This window comes from Crinia signifera, chromosome 12, assembly GCF_055691185.1.
Source record: "Crinia signifera chromosome 12, ASM5569118v1, whole genome shotgun sequence".
NCBI classification, from domain to species: Eukaryota; Metazoa; Chordata; class Amphibia; order Anura; family Myobatrachidae; genus Crinia; species Crinia signifera.
In genome coordinates this window covers 80651567-80678516 of record NC_139228.1, presented here as the reverse complement: position 1 = coordinate 80678516, position 26950 = coordinate 80651567, and the positions used below count along the sequence as shown (strand labels likewise).

Below are 26950 nucleotides of genomic sequence, written 5' to 3'. Positions count from 1 at the left end.
TATAAAGACCATTGTGTGCGGACACGTTTCTGTAACTCGCATCCCAAATACAGTTATCGTATATGATAATATAATGCTTATGAAATAACTATTAGGAAAATAATATATTCAATTGTCCCGACCACTCCCAAAGTTCCAGTAAGAGCTTTAATAACCTGTGAAAACACGAAATCTTGATCTATGCTTTACATGGAGCCCTGGCTCATGTCACCGAGCTTGGAATGTTCACGGTAAGGTTCCTGGGTACCCCCTTTTGCATTAGGTTGTTGTCTGCAAACAAGGTGTTCCTTTGTAGTAGTAGTAGTACGTTTATTTATAAGGCGCCGCAAAGTTTCCGCAGCGCCGTACATAGCAAACAAATTACAAGGTAACGTACAGGGTGTGTTGAAAAATACAGTATGAATAGGGGTACAGCTGGTAGAACTAAAATCAGCATCAGTTAAGAAGTAGGTGTCAAAATTGTCGAGGAGACTAAAGATGAAGTAGAGGAAGGGAAGAACAGGACCGGAGGACAGGTGAGGTAAAGAGGTAGGGTGAGTACGTGAGGAAGGAGGACCCTACTCATAAGAGTTAACATACTAAAAATAGGTGGGTGGACGAACGAAAAACAATAGGATAAGTAGGAACGGATGCAGGATAGGAGGATCAAAATAGGTTAGGAGGAGGGATAGGCTAGTCGAAAAAAGTGGATTTTGAGGGAGCGTTTAAAGGAGGTAAGGGAATCAGAAAGCTTGATGGGTGGCGGGAGGTTGTTCCAGTGCAGGGGGGCAGCGCGAGAGAAGTCTTGGACACGGGAGTGGGAGGAGGTGATTAGGTGAGAGGTCAGTCGGCGATGGAGCGAAGAGGACGGGAGGGAGCGTGGATAGAGATCAGTGAAGAGAGGTAAGGAGCTGTGGAGGAGGATAGAGCCTTGTAGGTGGTGGTGAGGAGTTTAAATAGAACCCGGAAAGGAATGGGGAGCCAGTGAAGAGATAGACAGAGGGGGGAAGCGGAGGTAGAGTGGCGGGAGAGGAAGATGAGCCTAGCAGCAGCGTTAAGAATGGATTGGAGAGGTGCGAGGTGGGTGAGAGGTAGCCCAGAGAGAAGGATGTTGCAGTAGTCAAGGCGAAAGATGACAAGAGAATGAATGAGAATTTTGGTCGCGTCAGTGGAGAGGAATGGTCTGATGCGTGAGATGTTGCGTAGGTGAAAGCGGCAAGACTGTGAGAGAGCACGAATGTGGGGGGGTGAAAGAGAGGGAGGAGTCAATGATGACACTGAGGCAGCGCGTTTGGTCGGTGGAGGTGATCTCGGTTTCACCAATGCTGATGAAGATAGTGGGAGAAGAGGGGATGTTCGGGGGATGGAAGATTAGAAGTTCAGTTTTAGCCATGTTTAGTTTCAGGAAGCGTTGGGTCATCCAGGCTAAGATGGCCGTGAGGCATTCGGAGACCTTGGACAGGAGTGATGGGGATAGGTCGGGGAAGGAGAGATAGATTAGGGTATCATCAGCAAGGTGGTAATGAAAACCATAGGAGCTGATGAGGGTGCCCAGAGAGGTGGTGTAGAGGGAGAAGAGGAGAGGGCCAAGGACTGACCCTTGGGGAACACCGACTGGCTGCGGGGTAGTCAAGCTGGATGAGGATAGTCCCATATTATAAGATAGTAACTCCGCAAACAATATTTAGGGGACCTCTCTAGTGTGTAACCATTCACTGCATTCATACATGTGTCCAATCCTGTCGGTCTTATGGTGCCCCTACACTTATACGATGGGATTTGATGCGACATCGAAGTACGATGTCCATCGAATCCGATCACATTTTTTAATGTGCAAAAGTCAGCACCCGAAGTCGCATGCCATCTTCCGATGGCACTTCGGGTGCTGGAAGAGGGAGGACAGGGGGCGGCGGAGTAGTGTATGCTAGCAGTAGCGCTTGCCGGCGGCGGGAGTCATCGGTGGCGGCAGATTTGTTTAAAACACTGGGCTGCCCTGTGATTGGCTGAGCTCTCTCAATCATTCACAGGGCAGCCCAGTGTTTTACACAATTCTCTCGCCACCACTGTTTTCCGCCGCCCGCAAGCGCTACACTACGCCGCCGCCCCCCTGATTAGAGACGCAGGTATGCCGCCAGTGGTCCCTAGGGCCCCCTCTCCCCAAACTCCACACCGCTGAATGCGTCCGGCCCTCACCCACGGATTGTATTTGAGCGATCGCATCTGGTTAAAAACCACATGTGACTGCTCCTACAATTCGATAGATATGTGCAGCACATAATATCTGTCGATGTGACAGTCAACGGCGTGCCCGCGCATTGCGTCGAAAAGTCCCTTAAAAATGCATACAATCATTCGATTGATCGGCCAGAATTGGTCGAAACCGAATGATTGTATACAATATCTCACAAGTGTATGGGCAGAATTATACTAATTAAAGAGACATTAGATAATATGTTTGCTCATGATGTCCCAGTATAAATTCATGCTTTAGGATATAATATAGGTGGCTGCCTAGTCTATCATTGTTGCATATGTTTTAATATATGATTTAATATATGTTGTATTAAAACTTCATATAGTATACAAATATGTCCTGTGATTCATTGTAGCAGGTAGACCCATTTGTACACTTTATTTACCGGGCACCGGACCACTGTTTTCTGAATTTCTGGTGCTGTGTTTCTTTGCCACAGGCGAAGTTCTGGGTTAGATGTGCCCACACTGACACGTTTGGATCTCTGCAGCTATTTCTCATTTTATATTTATTTATAAAGGGCAGCATGGATGGTATAGTGGTTAGCATTGCTGCCTAACAGTACGCTGAGGTCATGGGTTCCATTCCCACCATGGCCCTAACTGTGCGGAGTTTGTATGTTATCCCCGTACTTGCATGGGTTTCCTCCGGGTACTCCGGTTTCCTCCCACACTTAAATATACTGGTAGGCTAATTGGCTTCCAACAATATTAGCCCTAGATAGAATGTCTGTGTGTGTGCGTGTACACGTGGTAGGGAATATAGATTGTAAGCTCCACTGGGGCAGGGACTGATGTGAATGTTCAAATATTCTCTGTACAGCGCTGCGAAATATGTGTGCGCTATATAAGAAACTGGTAAGAAATAAATCAAAAGTAAGTTTTTATGATTGTTTATACTTATTTCTATTAGCGCTTAACTGTCCCAAATATTAAAGGATATACTTAATACCTGGACCGTTGGGGTGCCTTGGAGACTGTGTTTGTGAACATCTTCCTTAGGCCAGGATGTGTGTCTGCGCAGTGATCACCTATAGGTATACTGTACATATTAATACCGTAACAGATGTGACTGTATTGAGACTGAGTTTTTCCCACACCACATAATCTGGGGCTGTATGATCTAACAAGCTCAGCACATACTGTATGGATGCTATATCTGACAATCTGCATTTACTGTCATTAGGTTTTGTATCCTCCTGTGCTCCGTTTTTCCTCATGTCTTCTCTCTCGTTCAGTTTCCAGAATGCGGATTCTATGGGATGTACGACAAGATCCTCTTGTTCCGTCATGACCCAACGTCAGAGAACATCCTGCAGCTGGTGAAATCTGAGGCAGACATACAAGAGGGAGACCTCATAGAAGTGGTGCTTTCAGGTAGGATACCCTCTTACGTGGTCTTTGCAGCGGTGTATGCATGTCCGGAAACCGATTGCCCAGAAGGTTCTAAAAGTACGATGGAAGGAAATACTGGGTTCATTACCGCTGTTACTATACATTGGACCAGCAAGTACCCTCTTTTAAAGTCTCACTTTATGACATTTAAGTGAGGATGGCAATGCTGAGATCGTGTTTGGAACGAAGGGGGGCATTTTCAAATACATTCCAAAAAAGGGCTGCAAACTACAGATTTGCCTCTTCCGTCTCTTGCAGGCGCCCAAGCACTAAAACCAATGATATTCATTGGTGCACTAGGTTACCAATGAGACGTGGCTACGGCATCTTATATCCCTTGTCCACTGTAACACTGATTATTGTCAGGTCTACCCTGATTGCGGCCCAGTTCATAAACAGTATCTGTCAGGAACCTGGATCCAACCCGCAGTGTCAATGGGGATATCAAGCACTTGTAACCCTTCTTCAACTGCCTAGGTTGGACCACTGCAGCTGGAAAAGGGGTGTAATGTTCTATTCATTTAGATGAAACACGTTTCTTTTTTGTTTTACGCTTTTACTTGATATTTTTTGAATTCTGTATGCTGGGGGTACACAATATATTTAGGTCGTGGAGGGTGAGGATATACTTTCAGTTTGGTATCTCTAAACAGCTGATTGACGCCCCCTCTAGGGCAACAGGATTTGCCTGCCACGCCACCTGCCACAGGAAGGAGGTGGAGCAGCCGGAAAGGCGGTTATCTCCATTCTGACATCTATATGGTGCCCTGCGACTCGGTACATTGCCTTTCAACTCTAAAATATTTGGGGGAGAATGAGCCAACATTCCGACACCTACAGTGGGGCAAAAAAGTATTTGGACAGCCACCGTTTGTGCAAGTTGACCCACTTAAAGATGAGAGGTCTGTAATTTCCATCATAGGTACAGTTCACTTGTGAGAGACAGATTGTGGGAAAAAAACAAAACTGGTAATCGCATTGTATGATTTTTAAACAATCTGTTTGTATCCTCTTGCAGAAAATAAATATTTGGACAATCAAAAAGTTAAACTCAATAATACTTTGGCAATTACAGAGGTCAAATGTTTCCTCGAGTTCTTGACTTTACACACACAGGGGCAGATGTATTAAGCTTGGCGAAGAGATAAAGTGGAAGGAGATAACGCACCAGCCAATCAGCTGTGTTTGAAATATGACAGTTAGGAGTTTATTGTCTGGCGCGTTATCTCCTACCACTTTATCTCCAGTTTATCTCTTCTCCAGGCTTCATACATCTGCCCCACTGTAACAGGTATTTTATCCCACTCTTCCATGCAGATCTTTCACCTACCTCCACAGATTGGGTGAGGTCTGGAGACCGGCTAGGCCACTCCAGGACCGTGAAATGCTTCTTATGAAGCCGCTCCTTAGTTGCCCGGCCGGTGTGTTTGGGGTCATTGTCATGCTGGAACGTTCCATCTTCAGTCCTCTTACTCAGGGAAGGTGGTTTTTGGCCAAAATCTCACGATACATGGTCTCATTCATCCTCTCCTTAATACGGATCAGTCGTCCTGTCCCCTTTGCAGAAAAGCAGCCCCAACGCATGATGTTTCCACCCCCATGTTTTACAGTGGGTATGGTGTTTTTGGGATGCCACTCACCATCCTTCTCCCTCCAAACTCTGCGAGTGGAGTTTAGACAATAAACTTCTATTTTACTCTCATCTGACCACATGACATTCTCCCAATCCTCCTCTGGATCATCCAGATGGTCACTGCTTTAGCAGTGGAACCTTTTGGGCGCTGCAGGATTTGAATCCATGACGACGTAGTGTGTTACTAATGGTAACAACTGTGGTCCCAGCTCTTGAGGTAATTGACCACCTCCCCCCATGTAGTTCTAGGCTGATTCCTCACCGTCCTCAAGATCATTGATGCCCCACGAAGTGAGATCTTGCATGGAGCCCCAGGTCGAGGGAGATTGTCAGTGATCTTGTATTTCTGCGATATTTTTTAATAATTGCGCCAGCAGTTGATCTCTTCTCACCAAGCTGCTGCATATTGTCCCAGCCTTGTGCAGCTCTACAATTCTGTCCCTGGTGTCCTTACACAGCTCTCTGGTCTTGGCCATGGTGGAGAAGTTGCAGTCTGACTGTGACAGGTGTCTATTATACAGATAACCAGTTCAAACAGGCGCCATTAATACAGGTAACGAGTGGAGGATAGAAGAGCTTCTTACAGATAGTAACAGGTCTGTGAGAGCCCGAAATCTCACTGGTTGGTCGGTGTCCAAATATTTATTTTCCACAAGAAGATGCAAATAATTTGTTTAATAATCATACAATGTGATTTCCTGTTTTCCCCACATTCTGTCTCACAGCTGAAGTGTACCTATGATGGAAAGTACAGACCGCTCATGTTTTTTAAGTGGGTCAACTTGCACAATCGGTGGCTGTCCAAATACTTTTTTGCCCCACTTTATGTCAGTTTTAACCCCTGCTGAAACGTATCCTTTTTTTCCCCTTTCAGTGTACCGCTAGCATTAATAGATTGCAAATTAAAAAACAAAAAACAAACTTCATGTAAAGTGTGGATATAACTGGTACATTAATATTCTGCTACCAACTGGCATGCGTGTTTACATTGATTTATAAAGGCTCTTTTTAGGTTTGTTTTGATGCTGTCAGAATAAGATCAATTATGTAGCCTCGGGGCTTTGTTACAGCGCTGACACTGCATGGTTCGGAGACCACTGTAATGTGTACATTTCCTATCCTAAGCTCTATGAAAGCAGGGAGACACAATGATCTTCTCTGTGTTTCTGGTTCTTTAAAGAGCGAAGCCTTTGATAGAAGTGGAAAGTTTGAAATTGAGATCAAGCAGCTTTTGATTCACAGTCCTGTCCACATACATCTAGCCTCTTTGCCATTAAACAGCCTTTCTAGACTCGCGATGCTACGATGTGACACGGTGCATGCAACTTTTTTCCCATTAAAATGCTTATTTGCAAAGCGATACAAATAGGATGCACAAGCAGCGTCTGCTAATTAAAATATATACGTCATGCTATATTCTGTGTGACCGTATCTGCGTATGAAATGCTGAGTTAGTGTTTTCCAGTAAAACACTGCATATTCTATGCAGATTCAGCTGCAGTCACACAAAAGGTACCGGCATTTTAGTCAACAGAAGATGCTTGTGCGTCCTATTCATATAATTTTGCTAAGGATGCTAAACATCAGGACATTTCCCTCACCTGCTGGCCCTTATGTATTTAATTGTTTTTTGTTTTTTTTAATGGCCAATCCTGGATTATAAATCCTGAAAGTGCGGTTGCCTTTGTCCAACAGGGCGTTAACATTGACACAAAAATGAAAGTATTCAATGCAATATTTATTACTTTATGGTTCAGGATCCTGGACAATCCTTAAAAATAACTAACATGGCTGTAACATGTCCAAATGAGGTTGATTATGTGTACTCTGTAATTGGACGCTGCGTAACCCTTGTGGCGCCATATAAATAAAGGATAATAATAATAATAATAATAATAATGAGGTGCATACGATACAACCTACTAGTAAAACTTAAAGGCCGCGCAAAAATGAAAACATCTGATAATGATACCAAGACCAAACCACAATTGAATCATCAAAAGCTCACATTTAAAGTGGTTTGGACATATCTGCAGAATGGAGTCTACAATAATCCTATACCAGTGATTAAACGCATGGGTGGCAAATAGCACATCATGGGCCAAAGGAAACATGGCTAAAGCAGATTGACCTAGATCTTCGACCATTGCATTTCCAGATTGATGATGCTAAGCGAGCCACCCTAAGCCAATCCCAATGGAGAGCGATTATTAAGGATTCACTGCCTGTCATGGTGCCGGCAAGGTTACCCTACCGGCGCTATCGGCAGTTAAGTCAAGCAAGTCTAGCTGATCCCTTCTAGATCCTCCCCAGACCATACCGATATGTTGACCGCTGGATTATGTACCTGGTTTTGCAGCATTCGGTGTTTGAACCTACATTATTTTATTTTCCGCAATACAATAAACTTGGACAACTAAGTTGCGATCGACATCTAGTCTAACAGTACATGGTCATGGAGATTGTGTATGTTCCGCCCAGTTTCACTTTAAAAATGATTACCGTGCCCTGTAAGAGTAATTCTACACATTGTCCCTTGTGATTATGTCTTTATTATGGGAGGCTCTGTCAAAATGTCACATCCACTTTTCTTGTACATATAGAATTCCTGGAAAGATCCTGTTGGATGAGCGGAGTGGAATATCATTATCTGATGACTGGCTGCTTAGGCAGGTGCATGACAGATCTTTGCCAAGATGCACTTGTCCTTCCCAAAGCCCAACGTTCCCCCAGACTCCCTGTCACCACACACGATGTGATCTCCAAAAATGGAGAATAAATTATACATACTTAGTTTAGATCATTTTAGAAGTAGCTTACTGGATTGTAAGCGCATATTGGGCCTTATTCTGGTTCACTTTCAGAGGCAAATTCCTTCTTAAATGGACAAAACCATGTGCACTGCAGGTGGGGCAGATGTAACATGTGCAGAGAGAGTTAGATTTGGGTGAGTTATTTTGTTTCTGTGCAGGGAAAATACTGGCTGATTTTATTTTTACACTGCAATATAGATCTCACTTTGAAGTAAAGCCCCACCCAAATCTAACACACTCTGCACATGTTACATCTGCCCCACCTGCAGTGCACATGGTTTTATCCATTGGAGAATAAATTTGCCTCTGAGAGTGAACCAGAATAAGGCCCATTGTGTGTCTGCCCATGACCCATGCTCTGGAAGTACAGGTGAAATAGGGTAATACACCCTGGTCACCACTACATTTGTGACGTCAACGCAACGCGTTTCGTCACTCTACAGCGGGGCTTTTTTCATACTTGTTCAAATCTTGAAAATGCCCTGCTGTAGAGGGACGAAACGCGTTGACGAGCACCGCTCTCTTCTCCTTTGACCCCTGTCTTTGCGTCCTCCTTGCTGGGATTGCCTCTATCTGTCAGCATGCCTTCCACGCTGACTCCTCATGCCTGTGGAGATGTAGTGCAGCACGCAGCTTTCCCTTCGGTCCCAGCTGCACCACTGCTCAGTGTGAATAGAGCCGCTGTTTGTCCCTGCATCCTAGAGCTGCCACTGATCCAGCTCCTACACTTGGCCACCGCTCCAACTTAGCCCACGGATCTTCCTCAGATCATATGGGATGTGGTATGACCTAGGAATCAAGCGGAGTGAGAGACGCCAAGCTCTCACTCTGCAGAGCTCTGTGGTACTTGGTCTCTCAACGGGACCCGCTGTATAGTGAATATTAAGCTCCACATTACTAATGCTGACAATTTGCTCCCCTTTGTTCAAAATGATGCCCAGAGAGAGGTTCTTTTAATTACCTTTAGGGCACAGGACACTTCTGCAGTACATCTTAATATAAAACCTCTCCGCCAGGACGCCGGCGCCTCAGTGTGCTCCACCTAAGTACACAGTCCCAGCAGATGACGGACTGGGAAACGGCTTTATTCTACAATAACTTTTTATAATGTGAGATCCTAAAGTATATTTGCATGTTACATTTTAACTATTGTTCTGTTATTTTGTTGCTCATTTGAACATGGAACATTAAGCAGCAAAAATTAAATGCATTGTATATATCTGAGCAAATCCTCTTTTTTTTTTTTTAGTGAAGTTCGCCACATCCGTATTTCACTTCATACTCCTTTCTATTGTAAGATCTATGATGAACATAGTGATGTATTCCCTCTTTCCTTTACCGCTGTAAAGTGTTCCTTCTAGGAACTGTCCCGGGCTGGCCGGTGCTGTATGAGGGCAGCATGAAAGGGGCGGACTTGGGCCGCTGATGTCACTGTTGTGGGTGGTCACGACCCGCTAATTTCACCAAAGCGGGCGGACCCGGGCCTCCGATGTCACCAAATGGGGCGTACCCAGCAGCCAGCATCACCAAAGGGGGCGGCTCAAGCAGGCCAATGTCATCATTGGGGATGGACCAGCCCCTGCCAAAGTCACTGCCAGGGAAGCACCGGGCATCTGTGGGGACGCCGGTCTTCCCTGTGCACACTGGCAGAGACAGGCAGCAGGCTGCTAGAGGGGCAGGCGCATTTTACCCTTTAAAAAATCGGCTAGCTACGCACCCGGCTAAAACAGTAAAGTTAGGTTTTGTGATCAATGGCTCAGGCAGTTGCAGGTAAATATAAATCCTGAAAGCCAGCGGAGGTCATACAGGGATTACTTCTTCGCTGGGCCGTTAATGTTCATGCACAAATTACAGTGAAATTAAAGGTAACTCTCCTGCTACATTAAACGGTGTCACAAACTGCGCTAGGAGGCAAATTATATATTTTTGATAATTGACCCAATGGTTTATAAGCTGTTTTTGTAGTGCGACACCTTGAGCCGTTCCGTTTTAAACAAACTTAAGTTTACTTGAGTTCCTTTTCACTCGCTTCATTGATATTGGTTAGCTGGTACCTTATTTGAGTACCGAAATAACAACTGTGCAGTGGCAAGAGTTAATTTTATGCCACGGCAGGAATTCCCCAAGGCGTTTCATTGGCCATTAACTGGCCTGTTAATATCCAAACGTTTTTAGTTTTTTTTTTTTTTGGGGGGGGGTTGTTAATGAAACAAACTGCAAAACAAACGATCTGCAGGTAAAACACTGAAGGATATTTTTAACGATAGTGCCATCACCGGGACCACCGCCGAACATGCACTGTCAATATCGGCAGACTTGACTGCATATTCAGATAATTTGGGGTTATCGCCAACGATATAGTGGTACACACTGAACGAAATGCACGAGGATAACATGATCGTACATATTAACTAAAATTGTATAGTGTGTACCCACCTTCAGATCACCTGCAATATTATTTGCTTACAGCTTTGTGTGCTCACATCTATAAATATTTGAGCAGCCTTCTAATTCAGCACATGCTCTAATGATAAAGTGCTGCAAGCTCTGTGGCCAAGTAATGGGGTCACAACACACAGTCCGTTCAAAAGCAGCTTCAATGAAGTGGGTCAGTGACTTTATGCTGGAACTCGCTCCAGTCACGGCCTCCCTGCTAATTAAAGACAAGAACTGGCCAGTGTTTAATTACTCTGCTGTTTTAAGTGTATCCCCATAGCCTGTAAAACAAAAGAATCTCGCTGCCAGCCAAGGGCACATTCACCTCTGTATTGTAATGACCTATTTATATACGGTTGTGTACTGAACTAATGTTGTACTTTGTGGCGGGTTGTGTACTGAACTAATGTTGTACTTTGTGGCGGGTTGTGTACTGAACTAATGTTGTACTTTGTGGCGGGTTGTGTACTGAACTAATGTTGTACTTTGTGGCGGGTTGTGTACTGAACTAATGTTGTACTTTGTGGCGATGTATTTTTTATTTTTTATATTTTGACCGGTTTCATCTTAAACAATAGTGGTTCTCATTGCCAGCCCTCAATTTCCCCCAATAGGTCACCCATGTCGACCTTGTTGCCTGTCGACCTAGTGTTGTCGACCTAGTTTTTGTAGACCTAATGACTGTTTCCCTTTTAAACATGTTAAATCAAACCCCATTTGAGGTTTTATAAGGACTTCCTTATGTCTATCCCAAGCATGTTTATATTGCTCTACTGTATTTGCTGTAGTGGCACAGCGTAGAGGTGTCCCTAGCTCATTTTTAAATACTGGTAATATTAAACCACCACAATATTTTATATATTTGTTCTAAGTGTTTATTATAAGTCGGACCAGCAGCACCAAAATATTTGCAGATGTGCAAAATATCTGAATGTCCAGCATCGGGTCACATTTGTTATATAAATTCAAATAAAAAATATGTGAAAATAAATATATATTTCCTATATGAGGTAACATTACAGGTCGTTATGATGAATATGGAGGGGGGGGGGGATCTTAGAATGCACGCCCTATATACACGTTATGATGAATACAAATGTTTGCTGGGCAATTTTCACACCTATTTGACAGTCACTTGGCACTCAAAGGGTTAATGGATCTCTTTAATTGTAAATCACAAATATTTATGTTGAGGAGATATGGTTTGCTATGACGGTCAGTCTACGAGGTCTCTAATTGCAACGCCACGGCCATTTGTAAATCTTTATCGCGATGGATTTTTTTAAATTTATAATTTTGCTACAGTATGTTCTATATGTAACTCACAGGTACAGGGGTAATAGCTGTCCTTGCAAGCTATGTCCCTGACACATTGGAGGCGAAAGACTTCTTCGGGGCAATCTGACACTGGGTGTGCTCACAGTGCGCCTCATTTAAAGAGTGGCTTTGTTGCGCTCGCCATGCTGTCTGAGTCCGGCCAGTCGGGATCCTGACATCAGGCTAACTACTGTCGGGATCCCGACTGTCGGAACCCTATACCGCACCCCATTGAAATTGCCGGTGCAGTATTTTACTGTCTGCAGTTGCGAGTATACAGATTAGCCGCGCTCATCGTTGCGACTCCAGTGGTGATTGGCGTGTGTGCATCTAATTTGGCCCCGCGGCTCGTAGAAATGCATTGAGCGGTGATACTGCAGCAGTTCCAAGCTGCGAGTGCAAATTTAGCGTGTCAAACTGGCACCTGTGGCGGGCTGGATCGCTGCAATGACGAGTGCAGCTACATCTGTATATGATATTGTGCCTGCTAATTTGTGAATGCCATCTGTAAATTCATGGCGCTCCGGCATTCACCTCCACCACTCACTCTATCTGCCCCCAATCACGGTCTACTCACATTCGCTTTGTAACTAATTCCTTGTTGGTAGAGTCCTCACATTTCAATCGCTGCATTTGCGCAGTGCGACTCCAACGCATGTGCAGTAAGAAAACATTGACTGTCCTGTGTATTTCAGCCATTTTGCAGCCACAATGTGCACACTAGACCAGATTTTGCAGATACCCGCTCTGTCGCTGCTGGCATCAGCAAGTGTTCAGTAACAAGCGCCTTACGTTTGCTCCAGCGCAGGGGCCCCAGGTGCCATCCATGTTTGTGCAATAATAACTGGAGAGGGGATGCAGTCAAAATCTTGACAAGGTCAAAATACCGACATTTACAATCCCGACAAGGTCAAAATACCGACATTTACAATCCTGACAAGGTCAAAATACCGACATTTACAATCCCGACAAGGTCAAAATACCGACATTTACAATCCCGACCAGGTCAAAATACCGACATTTACAATCCCGACCAGGTCAAAATACCGACATTTACAATCCCGACAAGGTCAAAATACCGACATTTACAATCCCGACATGGTCAAAATACCGACATTTACAATCCCGACAAGGTCAAAATACCGACATTTACAATCCCGACATGGTCAAAATACCGACATTTACAATCCCGACATGGTCAAAATACCGACATTTACAATCCTGACAAGGTCAAAATACCGACATTTACAATCCCGACAAGGTCAAAATACCGACATTTACAATCCCGACCAGGTCAAAATACCGACATTTACAATCCCGACAAGGTCAAAATACCGACATTTACAATCCCGACATGGTCAAAATACCGACATTTACAATCCTGACAAGGTCAAAATACCGACATTTACAATCCCGACATGGTCAAAATACCGACATTTACAATCCCGACATGGTCAAAATACCGACATTTACAATCCCGACATGGTCAAAATACCGACATTTATAATCCTGACAAGGTCAAAATACCGACATTTACAATCCCGACAAGGTCAAAATACCGACATATAGAGTGTACAGGTGAAAGTCAACATGACTTTTGGTCGACAGGTCGCGAGGTCGACATGGGTTTTTTCACAGTTTTTTGACCCGACATGTGCCGACAAACGGTATTTCATGCCCTACCATCCATTAGGGCGTGGTGGAGGACTAAAATAGTGTGCCGAGCACAGCAAGGCTCCGTGCCCGAAGCATCGCGAGGGGCTGCGGTTGACTTCCATCTGTGTCGACATTCGGGTAAAAAAACCCATGTTGACCGAAAGGCATGTTGACTGTTTCACCTGTACATTCTATATGTCGGTATTTTAAATGTCGGTATTTTGTCCTTGTCGGTATTTTGACCGTCGGGATTTCATACCGAATCCCTGGAGAGGATAAAATAAGCACTTCTACACAGCAGTGGTGGTCTAAACATATTTATTGGGGTGTAAGAAGTGCTGGTAGGGTGTCACAAACACACGATTGTTGCTGATTTGCTATAAAAGATGTACATGGTCTAGAGGGTGAATTGGTCGTCATGGTGATGGTCCGCACTAAAACGGTTTTAGTGAGAGAAGGGGGGTTTTCGTTTTGCGTATTTATCCATAAGCACAATCCGACATTTTGACCACATTGACCGATTAACGTTTGACCTACACACTGGAACCCAATTGTCACTCTGTGTATAACGCTGCTGGTTTGACAGTGTCCATGTTCTGCGATAAAGTGCACAGAGTGCAATACTGCAGCACTGATTCTCTTACTGAGTTATATAGTGAGACCCAAATTCATTTCTGTGTGGTGACAGGATGGTAGAGAACGTTAATAAACAGTGTGGGAATGACTGGGCCGTGCAATGGTTTATAGTTTAGTTTCCAAGCGGTTGTGTTTTTACTTGACCGGAACTATGACGTGATCTCATAAACATGGCGGTACTGTCAGTAATGATAAATAGCTGAGCGCATATCTTTATTCTATTAAAATGATTGCTATGCTACAGTTTAAACAAAACAATGCCTGCTACAACATTTCACAAAACCGGAGTCCCATCAGGGGTTCTGGATCTGTTCTCTTGTGAGATTCACAGTATAGAATGTTCAGAATGTCTGACCTGCAGTTGGGGTTCTGACCCACAGATTTAAATGTCCATACACACAGGGCCATTTTGCCCAGCGTGTATGGACAAAGATGATGGGGAAAATCGCTCAATGTATGCTTTTTCGCCCTTCTCAGCGATTTTTTTTTCCCATGACGGGAGCTATGGAAAAATATCCACCCCATCGCCCATCTGCTGGCGGCGGCGGCAGGCGATGATGCGGGAGTTTATATCAGCGCTCGCCTGCCACACCTGGGGACAGTCGTGACGTTTAGACATTGGTGTACTCTGCAGCAGTTTACCAACCACCCGTACACACTGCATGATTTGCTGCAGGTTCCTTCACCGATTATGTTCACAGACAATATTGGGGGAATATAACCACCAATGTGCCTACAAATATTGTCCGTTGAGTTGAACGCCCGATATATCGTCCGTGTGTCCCCAGCTTCAGTTAAGGGCCCCTTACACTTGTGAGATTTTGTGAGATTTCATCCAATTTGAGTCAATTTATCTGAGGAGATCTGATGTGCCGTCTGACAAAATCTTATGTGCCTGATGTGTAGGACACAATCCACAATCCTGTGCCATTGAGTATAACCAAGAGATTGGAAGAGATTGAACCTCCTGCACATAGGATAAATCTCGAGTCAATCAGGTTCAATTTGTTGAGACAATAAGTTGACAAGTGTAAGGGGGCCTTTAGAGCGGTCTTCTTTTACGCTCTTGGGAAGTGCAAAACAATTTCTTGAGTGGTGAAGTTGCCCGTAGCAACCTCCATTTCCAGCTAGCATTCATAAACTACCTTGTATAAAATGATAGGTAGAATCAGATTAGTTGCTATGGGCAACTCCTTCACTTGTCTCTTCCTGTCAGATTGGCCGCACCTTGCTCCTAATCTCAGTAACATTTAGATTAATACGTACAATCGATGAACGGCGGCTATTTGCAGTAACATATCGGTAGCTCTGTAATCAGCTATTACTAGTTCTAGGAAAACACAATGGGGCAGATGTATTCAGCTTTAACAAGAGAAAAATCCAAGGGTGATCAGGAGAGATAAACATCCAGCCAATCGGCTCCTAACTGCCATGTTACAGGCTGTGTTTGAAAAAAGTCAGTAAGGAGGTGATTGGCTGAACGTTTATCTCTCCTTATCACCCATGCATTTATCTCTTGTTAAGGCTCAATACATCTGCCCCAATGTGACCACAAAAAGAAGAAGCTGCGGGGTGCAGGGAAGCGTTTGGAGGGCCGCCGGCTGACAGTCGTTGCTTTGGATGGTTTCCTACCCATGTGATGTATCACTGTACAGTGCTGTGGCCCCCACTGGTGTCCTAAAATTAAATACATTTGTATGCCTATGCTGTATATAAGAAGCTACAGTATCAATTTATTAACACAAAAGACCTTTTGCCTTCCCCTCCGCCATGCGTAATGAAATATACCAGCCCACCTTCAATCATCATCATCCCGTCATACCACCACATATACATTCGTTAATGGACATGGCTGGATAATAATACCCCGTAACATCACTAAGCTGAGTCAAAGCCAGGTCAGGTGCATTCACACTAAACCTGGGCCGCCCGTTATACACAGGGCTACCTGGGTATAACCCTTTTTATAACTCTGGTAGAATCGCCGGGTTGGTCAACGCGCGTCTGAGTTGCGATGTAATGCAGGCAGTACAAACACTGTGCAATTTTTGGCTAACTTCTCTCACGATTTTGAAAATATCATACCTTCCCACTTGTGTAAAACACACACACACACACACCTGAAATTAGGGGGCGTGGTCTATCTGTCAGTGTGCATGGCCTGTGCTAGCGGTGCTTCCGTGAGGCCTCGCCCCCATTTTTGCCACTATGGGGCATGGTCAATGGCTCTGAGAGCTGCTGGCCATGCCCCCAGCCCCTCTGTCTATGGGAATAGAAGGTATGCTATATATAGTCAAATGTGTAAGCCAAAATCGTACTGAGTTTATCAACATATAGGGTATGTGCAGGGTTGCCCCATGATTTGCTAAGCAAAACGCAGATGTTCCGTTTATGTTACGGCTTCCTCTGTGACCATTTGTTGGGTGCTTTGGTTATACATCTAGACCACATACCAACACGTGTGCAGACCATACTGGTGGGACATTTGTTGGGTGCTCTGGTTATACATCTAGACCATATACCAACGTGTGCAGACCATACTGGTGGGACATTTGTTGGGTGCTCTGGTTATACATCTAGACCACATACCAACATGTGTGCAGACCATACTGTTGGGACATTTGTTGGGTACTCTGGTTATACATCTAGACCACATACCAACACGTGTGCAGGCCATAATGGTGGGACTTTTGTTGGGTGCTCTGGTTATACATCTAGACCGCAGACCATACTGGTGGGACATTTGTTGGGTGCTTTGGTTATACATCTAGACCACATACCAACACGTGTGCAGACCATACTGGTGGGACATTTGTTGGGTGCTCTGGTGATACATCTAGACCACATACCAACACGTGTGCAGACCATACTGGTGGGACATATGTTGGGTGCTCTGGTTATACATCTAGACCACATACCAACATGTGTACAGGCCATACTGGTGGGACATTTGTTGGGTGCTCTGGTTATACATCTAGACCTCAGACCATACTGGTGGGACATTTGTTGGGTTCTCTGGTGATACATCTTAGACCACATACCAACATGTGTGCAGACCATACTGGTGGGACATTTGTTGGGTGCTCTGGTTATACATCTAGACCACATACCAACATGTGTGCAGACCATACTGGTGGGATATTTGTTGGGTGCTCTGGTTATACATCTAGACCACATACCAACACGTGTGCAGACCATACTGTTGGGACATTTGTTGGGTGCTCTGGTGATACATCTTAGACCACATACCAACACGTGTGCAGACCATACTGGTGGGACATTTGTTGGGTGCTCTGGTTATACATCTTAGACCACTTACCAACATGTGTGCAGGCCATACTGGTGGGACTTTTGTTGGGTGCTCTGGTTATACATCTTAGACCACATACCAACATGTGTGCAGACCATACTGGTGGGACATTTGTTGGGTGCTCTGGTGATACATCTTAGACCACATACCAACACGTGTGCAGACCATACTGGTGGGACATTTGTTGGGTGCTCTGGTTATACATGTAGACCACATACCAACACGTGTGCAGGCCATACTGGTGGGACTTTTGTTGGGTGCTCTGGTTATACATCTAGACCACATACCAACACGTGTGCAGACCATACTGGTGGGACATTTGTTGGGTTCTCTGTTTGTACATCTTAGACCACATACCAACACGTGTGCAGACCATACTGGTGGGACATTTGTTGGGTGCTCTGGTTATACATGTAGACCACATACCAACACGTGTGCAGGCCATACTGGTGGGACTTTTGTTGGGTGCTCTGGTTATACATCTAGACCACATACCAACACGTGTGCAGACCATACTGGTGGGACATTTGTTGGGTTCTCTGTTTGTACATCTTAGACCACATACCAACACGTGTGCAGACCATACTGGTGGGACATTTGTTGGGTGCTCTGGTGATACATCTAGACCACATACCAACACGTGTGCAGACCATACTGGTGGGACATTTGTTGGGTGCTCTGGTTATACATCTAGACCACATACCAACACGTGTGCAGACCATACTGGTGGGACATTTGTTGGGTGCTCTGGTTATACATGTAGACCACATACCAACACGTGTGCAGACCATACTGGTGGGACATTTGTTGGGTTCTCTGTTTGTACATCTTAGACCACATACCAACACGTGTGCAGACCATACTGGTGGGACATTTGTTGGGTGCTCTGGTTATACATCTAGACCGCATACCAACACGTGTGCAGACCAAACTGGTGGGACATTTTTTTGCTTAATTCTCTGTCAAATATCTATTTTGATGGATCCATTTGTACTTGTATGTATATACAATGTACATAGACATGCATCTAGACTTAAATGAACACTTTATCTGCAAACCCTAAGTTATGCATCACATTTTGGCTTTTAAAGAACAATGTGGTGTCCTCAAGGCATATATACATTCTCGCCGGCCATTTCTACTCTAGTCACGTACTCCGAATCCTATTGCACATGCATGAGGCGTATTCAGCATAAGCATTCTGTGACTTGTGAGTCACATTACTAATATAAAGATAAGGATCACTGGCGTTCCTTTAATGATGCCATGATCGTTAACAACTGAAATTGACCTGGTTTCCTTAAGAAAAAAATGCACTACTGCTAAATAACTATATAAACACAAAGTACCACAAACAATGCAGTCACCCCATGCAAACACCTTAAAATAACTACAATCATAGACGCTATGGTCCCAACTTGAAATGCTGTATGTAGCACAATTGCAATTGTACCTTTATCAATAGAAATAGTAAGTTCTCATGGTGATAGTAAAGATACATATCATGTGGGGGGAACGCCACTGTATAGATTGTGTAGGCAGGACCAATGGGGTTGCCGATATTAGTCCACATTACTGTTTAGCACAGAGAGAGACTTGAGAAACTCGGGCTTAAAACACAAAAATGTTCATACAAAACTTCATATCGCAGAACAGGTCCAATGGAGAATGTAAAGGTGGCCGTACACTGCTGCGATGTCTCGGTCAGCCAGTGTACGGCCCGCTGGGTACGGATACCCAGCAGGCCGCCCGGGGTCCCGGACGGCAGGGATTCACGTGATGCATGTGACCCTGCTGCACACCCCGGCCAGTCTCCATCACCATGTGCTGGTCTGTACTGTAACCCCCTGCAAATATTGTGCCTCAATACAAGGCTAGTGAATGGATATTCAGGTGGAAGGTAAGTGTACTGACTGGACCCCTGTTGGGAGTACTTCCTTTGGGATCCAGGCATCAGTATTCTGACTGCTGGCGTCCCATCCGCCGGTCATCCATACGTTTCCCGAGAGACAGACTTCATAGGAACAAGCAGGGACCGTACCTTCCAAGGGGACTGTTACTGGAAATTCTGTGCTGTCTAGAGACTGATGGAAGTTGTTTATGTGGAGATCTTAAGGGACCTACACATGGGGTGATTTGAGGGCATTTTCTAAGCGACTGCTTAAAAAATGCTCATACATCGCTCTGTGTGTAGGGGCCGTAGTTATGCGCAGTCCCTTGCATCGCTATCACCCGGCGATTAATGTCTAGCATGCTGGATAAATGTTTTTAACCACCGGTCCGGGCCGGTGTTCTCACCGGGGATCATTGGGCCTGACAGATTGTTTTGCGGCACATCGCTGTGCAGCGCTGGGTGCTGTGCGATATTGCTGAGCAGTCTCCCTGTGAGTACAGTAGGCTCCATTACTCATGAGTTTATGCAATTGTATATTTCTCGTGGATCATGTGCAATATTTGTCAAACGTCCTCTGAGTTTGAAAGCATCTTCTGCTGATCCATCCCAGCCCATTCTGGGAAAGGACCAGCCAATCAGCTCCTAACTGTAATGTATCAGGCTGGTAAAATAATGACACAAGCTGATTGGTTGGTGCTTTCTCCACGTTCCCTCTCTCCATGTCTCAGTACATCTGACCCCTGGAATGTTTGCAGACTGTTGGTCACTTATTGATTCTGGCTGATAGATCAGTAGTTTGTCTCAAGGATTTTTTCTTTTGTTTTTGTTTTCTGCCTTGTGACCATTACCCTCCACGCGGACTACGATTAGGAGTAGTGACCTGCGCCAAGCATAATGAGGCACCTAGCCTGAAGCCTAGTGAATTAAGCCCGCGAGGGTACACGTTTCCACTAATTTGGTGAACATATGGTAAAACATACAAGATGACGCCAAAATCACGAACAAAATGATCGGCCTTTTGGCCCTGTAGACATAATGACCATATGGTGCCGATGTATTTATTGGCCATCTTTTAATCAACGCCCTTTAGGAAATCATTTTCATTTCAGTTCCGGGAAGGCTCACCGGGGGGATAATAACCGTGCATTTGACCATGGAAATCTCTTCAGTTATGACCTACGGTGACTGCATATTACTGTCGCTTTGTAGAAATGGTTAATGTAGCTGTGATCGTATTTGCCCATTTGTGATCAAAACGGTTTAAATATTGTAGCATTCGGTCTAATTATTATTTTCACCAAATAGATGGTTAGCGGCCATAATCCTGAGAGCTGGTCCAAGTGCGAGGGGAAATCTCCGCGCAGCCTGTCGCGCTCCGAGGCAGGCAGAAGGGTTTAGCACTTTGGAACTCTCCAATATAACACCGAGTATGTTTGTGCGTCTGCTACAGACCTTTAACTCTGTCTCCAACATGGAAATAGGACCATTCCATCCCGCCGATCAGTATGGTGCTGTCATTACAGTGAACAGTTCTTCCATTTGCAGCTGTTTGCAATTTCATATGAATCATCCATTTGACACCTGAACATTCACACTCTTATAAAAGGCAACTAACCAAGTAATCGCTGTGTTCTCGGCGCTGCGCAAGCTCTCGGCCACTGTTTTATTGCTTCTATGTCTTACGATCTGTGCGTGCATGTAGATGTGTATATAGTATGTGCTAAGATTCATGTGGGAACTCTTTTTATTCACAGCCTCTGCAACGTTCGAAGATTTCCAGATACGCCCACACACGCTGTATGTCCACTCGTACCGCGCGCCGGCTTTCTGCGACCACTGCGGAGAGATGCTGTGGGGTCTGGTGAGGCAGGGCCTCAAATGTGAGGGTGAGTCTGTTATAAGAGGATATTTATATCGACCTCCCAATACACAGAAATCATTACCTTCTGTAGAACTAGAGAGAGAATCTGTCACCACAACTTTGGCACTCAAAGGGTTAAGCAGCTAATTAAATCCCCTCCATTTTTCATAGAATCTCGATTTCAGGGCAGTTCCCATTCCATAGGTGGTGAGGCTAATGGTAGTGTACAGATAGTGGTCCATCAATATCAAGCAACAGCACGTACATATATGATTTTATTTTTATTTCAGTTAGCTTGGCTTAAACATTCAGTCACAAGAATTTCGGTTGATTTATGGACTGTGGCTACGTTGCTGGTAAATAGTGTAGACTGTGACACACACAGGGCCTTGTGGGTAAAGTACTATTAAAATGCCATTCGCCAGAATAGAAACCTTTCTTATGAGCATTATTAACTAGCTTCAGCCGGTAGTAATAGTTCTGTGGCGTCTCACTGCTACATACAGTCATACTATACAGTATATGCTAACAGCAATCATTTTCTTGCATGAGAACCGGCTAGTTTTTGCCATGCAGTCCAGACTTAACAAAAACTTGTTAGGTCTGGACGATGTCAAAAACTCTGTAATATCTTTTTTATGAACCGTCACGGAAAGAGCCCTCCCAGATCATGTATTTGGATGTTTGTTGCATGAGAGGGGGGAAGGGGGGGGGGGGGGGGGGTCGGGGGCAAAAAAATACCTATTTCTATATAACAGAGAAACATTTTAGGCAGATAATGTGCAATTAATTACTTAACGTGGGCCTAAGGCTCCCCAAAATAACTTGTAAATGTCAGGACAGTTGTGATATTGGCCTCTTCCCGCTGCACATTCCGGGATCAATAAATTGCTGTTGGGGGAAATCTGGTTTTCCTCATATAGTTTTGGCATTTGGTTACCTCCCTATAATGAAGTACTGCCTTCTCTAGTTTCATCATGGCAGTCCAAATCTCCAGAACAGAATTTGGAATTGGCATGTATACACTTGGATCCTGTAAATTAAAAGGGGGCACAATGATATCTAGGCCTGAGACAGGAAGTAGAGCAAACTCATTAAAAAATACAGTCTAGAGCATCGGGGTAAAGAAGAGACAACGGGGGGAGAGTTATCAAAGTAATAGAGAGATAAAGTCCCAACCAATCAGCTGCTTTCATTCCTCAATCATAGAGGGGTACTCGATCTGTTATTCCGACTGTCGGAAGCCTTTTTCGCTCAGTTCAACTATAACTCGATGGCCAGAATTCATTGTCGAGTGTCAGGAACTGGAACTGGTCGGAACGGCAAAAACAGAAGCGGATTGTTGAAAAACGTCTGCGAATTCGACAATCTGTGGCCGTTTCCGACCAAACAGATCCGGCTTGTTTCTCACAGTAGGAAATAGTGTTCCGGTTTTATACCTCCCATAGCCTGTAAAATGCAGAAGCTGATTGGTTAATACTTTGTCAGAGCTTTGATACGTGGTGGCTGTGGTCGGTAGAGGGTAAAGTCCCAGAAGAGGGTGCGGTAGGTTATAGAGAAGACTTGTTCCAATACATTGTTTTTAAGTATATTAGTTACCAGCCTGCCAAAATGACGGAACAATACAACCGTAATGTCAGCACGACGGTTGTATGTAGCGGAATAGAGCAATACTTGAATTGCTCAATAGAGCGTCAAGCTGGTGGCTGTCTGTGTGCAAAACACTTGAATTCCTCCCATAGAGGTTAGGGTCAGCATTATCTTTTTATTAACTTTCCATGTCTATTCCTTTTTTCCGCAGGATGTGGCCTCAACTACCACAAGCGCTGTGCATTCAAGATTCCGAACAACTGCAGCGGGGTCCGGAAACGCAGATTGTCAAACGTGTCACTTACTGGGTTATCCAGCATACGCACAGTGTCTGCAGAACCGGTCGCCTGCTCGTTAGAGGAGCCATTGCTGGTATGTTTGGCCACAGCACAGCTGACCTGGGGGGGGGGGGGGGGGGGGGATAAAATCTTCGTGTATAAGGTCCTTTTAGTCACTGTTCATCTGTTATATGACCCATCATAATCTCACATTGATAATGAAACACATAAACCTAGTTTACAGACTAATAATTCATCCCCGTAACTGGCTGCCTCTACTGAGTTCAGCCGAAGGGTAGACTTATTCCAGGTTCCCTCATTAGAACGTTCGTTGGTTTACTCCCTGCAGGTAGAATGGATCATCTTGCCCTATCTGTCATTCCTCTGTTACTTTTTCTGTCATCCTAACCGAATCTTTCATTCTTTTTGTCTGCCTTTTTTATTTTATTTTATCCATTGGCCTTTCTTCTGTCCCCTGGTGCTGCCTCCTCCTTCCTCTGTCAGTCTCCTCTCAGCCCCAGGTATGAGGTATGTGATGTCTTTGACTCTTATTCACCAACCAGCTTCATCCTTCTATCTGTCTGGCAGGGGATTCGGGCTCTAGCTGGTTAGTGCACTACTAGACATGGGATCAGTGTTAGTGCATGGACTCTGGAATGGGGAATATGGGGGGGAACTGTGTGCTGTGAGTGGGACGTGTTCAGCGCTGCGCATTGTGTTCAGCGCTGCGCATTGTGTTCAGCGCTGCGCATTGTGTTCAGCGCTGCGCATTGTGTTCAGCGCTGCGCATTGTGTTCAGCGCTGCGCATTGTGTTCAGCGCTGCGCATTGTGTTCAGCGCTGCGCATTGTGTTCAGCGCTGCGCATTGTGTTCAGCGCTGCGCATTGTGTTCAGCGCTGCGCATTGTGTTCAGCGCTGCGCATTGTGTTCAGCGCTGCGCATTGTGTTCAGCGCTGCGCATTGTGTTCAGCGCTGCGCATTGTGTTCAGCGCTGCGCATTGTGTTCAGCGCTGCGCATTGTGTTCAGCGCTGCGCATTGTGTTGAGCGCTGCGAGGTTTCAGTAAGACGCTTGGCAATAGTGACTGCATTCTCCCCAGGATCCGTTTCACACTGGGTCCATCTTGGCTCTTCTATGTGCAGGCTGGTACTAACCGGCTCCTCGGGTCTGCGCTTACATTAATGTGACGCGTCGAAACAGAGGTTCCACCCATTAGAAATTCCTCCTCTGTCTTTAGGAGGCAGAGTTCAGTTGAACTGTACGAACATTGGAAAGAGGGAAGATGAAGATTGCAGATGTGTACGATCTCAGTGTTCATTGCTGGGCACAGTTACATCTGGCTAATGGGTGTTGGAACGTCCCAGCAGTCGGAATTCTGGGCCATTTTCGCCCGATCCAACCGTAACTCTACAGTCGCATTTCGATGTTCATAGTGACGGAAAGTCCGGGGATCAGCGGAAAACGTCCGCTAATTCGACAATCTGCAGCCGTTTCTGACAAAACAGATCCGACTTAAAAATATAAAGTCGGATCTGGCTGCCTTCAATGCTGTCGGAAACAGCGGCAGTGAATAGGGGAGTGCCGCTATTTCTGCCGGCGGAGATAGCGGCACAGGTATCTGGAATTCAGCCAGATTGCTGTGCCCCGAACCAGTTACTACTTCATGCCACCTGGCTGGAAAAATATTCTGGGTAGGACACGGGACAGTTTATGTTTAATGCGATCTGCGGTACATAAGAAATACATTTCAATTGTGCGATTGAGGTTTTGTTGCCATACTAGCCATACAGTATAGAAATTTGTTCTTATTTGCACCCCTCTTCGGTGTGTAGTGATAATGTTTTGCACACACAGTAGTGTCGGTGAAATCACTGAGACAAGAGACCTGTTATTGTTCTGGGCACATAACAGTTGGAACCATCCATCCAATTGAAGAAAATAGTCATTTGCTCTGTATATTGTCTCAAGTCTTTCATTCACCAGAGTCTTTCTCACCACTGTGTATTTTGCCTTTTTTTGGGGAGTCCTATTCAAGCATTGATACCAATATTGTTTTTATGCAATACCCACACAAATTCTGCATTTAGCTGGGTGACGGCCAGTGATACCCTTGCGCCCCAATTTTGTATACATATGTGTTTTTGTATACATAAACAAGGTCTCTAGCGATATCGGTAGGTTTGATCTGTAGCACTAGCATTTGTTGCTAGTGACCACGGAAGCGCACCATCATCTCTGTACACAGCGCTGTCGGCAATTGCTGACTTACCCTTGGTGTAGACCCATTTTTACTTTGCAAAACAAATGCGCATTGAATAGGTTAAGTAGGGGATGCATTATATCCAAAACTGGCGACCCGGCCCTGCTTCACATGGGTACAAGGCCAAGCAGCGTATTCCTCCACGCTTTATATACTGTGGCGTGAACTGATCTACGAGTACGCGTCAATGATCAACTTGATTCACTAAAATCCTTATTGCCCGACTTCCATACAGTATAGGCCGGTGGTCCCTGCCTCAGTGGAACTTACAATCTATATTGCCTACCACATGTACACACACACACACATTGTAGTTTTTTTGGGGGGGGATCCAATTACTCTACCAGTATATTTTTGTATGGTGAGAGGAAACTTGTGAAGAACATGCAAACTCCACACAGTTAGGGCCATGGGGGGAATGGAACCCATGACCACAGTGCTTTGAGGCAGTAATGCTAACCCTTATACTGTCCATGCTGGCTTCTGACATGACACCTGCAATGTACACATGTGATCATCAGGTGGGAGGGACTATTACGTATATAAACATTCCTTTAAGTTGGTGCCTGGAAGTTTTTTTCCGTAGCTATTAATCGCCATTCCTGTTTTTTAATTGCGTTTTTTTTTCCTATTTGTTTTTTAGGCAATGTTCATTAAAATGAAGCCTATAAAATGCCATTATTTACATAAGACACAAGTGCGTCACGTAGGGGATCTGCCTCACCAGCCCTGACATGTCCCTGCTTAGATGAAGATAATGTGCTGGTGTGTAACAGAACCTGCGTGCTTCCAGATAACCCGCTCTGCTCTGAGCATGGCGCGTGTGTGCAGGGACACCGTTTGGGTCAGGGGTTTTGCATGGACAGAGACCCTGAGATAAGTAGAGGAGGCTGTGTGTGTGTGGGAAGGGAGGCTAAGCTTGTTCTAGCATCAGGCGCTGTTTGGTTTGGCTCAGGTGGAGTTCCTGCTGTTGGCACCTCACGGTGGCACCTCTTGCATCTCCACACTGCCTCCCTTTCTGTGCTCCCCGGCTGCACCAAAGTCTGCTAATCCTGAGCTGTCAGAGCGATGTGTAGACAGATATGCTTGTAGCCCTGCTGCAGCGTATTAACCCTCTGACGGCGCAGTGCATAGTGAATGACAGGAGGTTAGCAGGTACCGGAGAGCACATTTCCAGATGTCCAGAGAGCAAGCAGCTGACCAATCAGATTTCTGTCCAAGCCACAGCTTCCTCCCCCAATACTCTGCTGGTTAATAAATGGTTATGGCTTCCCCTTGGAAATGAATGGGTTATGGCACCTCCCCATCAGCTGCAGTTTCCATCATGTAATCTGGTTTTAGCAATCATTTCCTGGAGCAATTCCAGCCAGAGCTCAGCCTGGAACAGAAATCCTTTGGAAATAGCCCACAGATCAGGCTTGCGAGGCTGCTGGGCCCTCTTCTCTCAGCAGAGGCAGGCTGTGGGCGCCTGGTCAGGGACAGTGGCATTTATCCTAGTTAGTGTAGCGAGGGTATAACGGGGGCACGTCAGTGGGAAAGTTGGTAGTTTGCAAGTTTGAGGGGGGCATTTATAAAAAGCAGCGGGATAGAAAGTCCTAACCAATCAGCTTCCTTATTTTACAGGCTGTGGGGCAGATGCC

The 26950-nt window shown here is 45.1% G+C and overlaps 1 protein-coding gene across 2 annotated transcripts in view; it reads left to right on the top strand.

The window, feature by feature from the left end:
• The window catches only part of PRKD1 (protein kinase D1), a 105779-nt gene that overhangs the window by 55123 nt on the left and 23706 nt on the right, over window positions 1-26950 (top strand). Inside the window, exons 2-5 of one of the 2 annotated variants that reach the window (XM_083166892.1) lie at window positions 3471-3609; window positions 21077-21208; window positions 22985-23145; window positions 23556-23579. In XM_083166892.1, coding sequence (XP_083023018.1) covers window positions 3471-3609; window positions 21077-21208; window positions 22985-23145; window positions 23556-23579 — 456 coding nt within the window. The remainder of the gene's footprint in view (window positions 1-3470; window positions 3610-21076; window positions 21209-22984; window positions 23146-23555; window positions 23580-26950) is intronic. The other variant, XM_083166893.1, reaches the window with a different exon arrangement.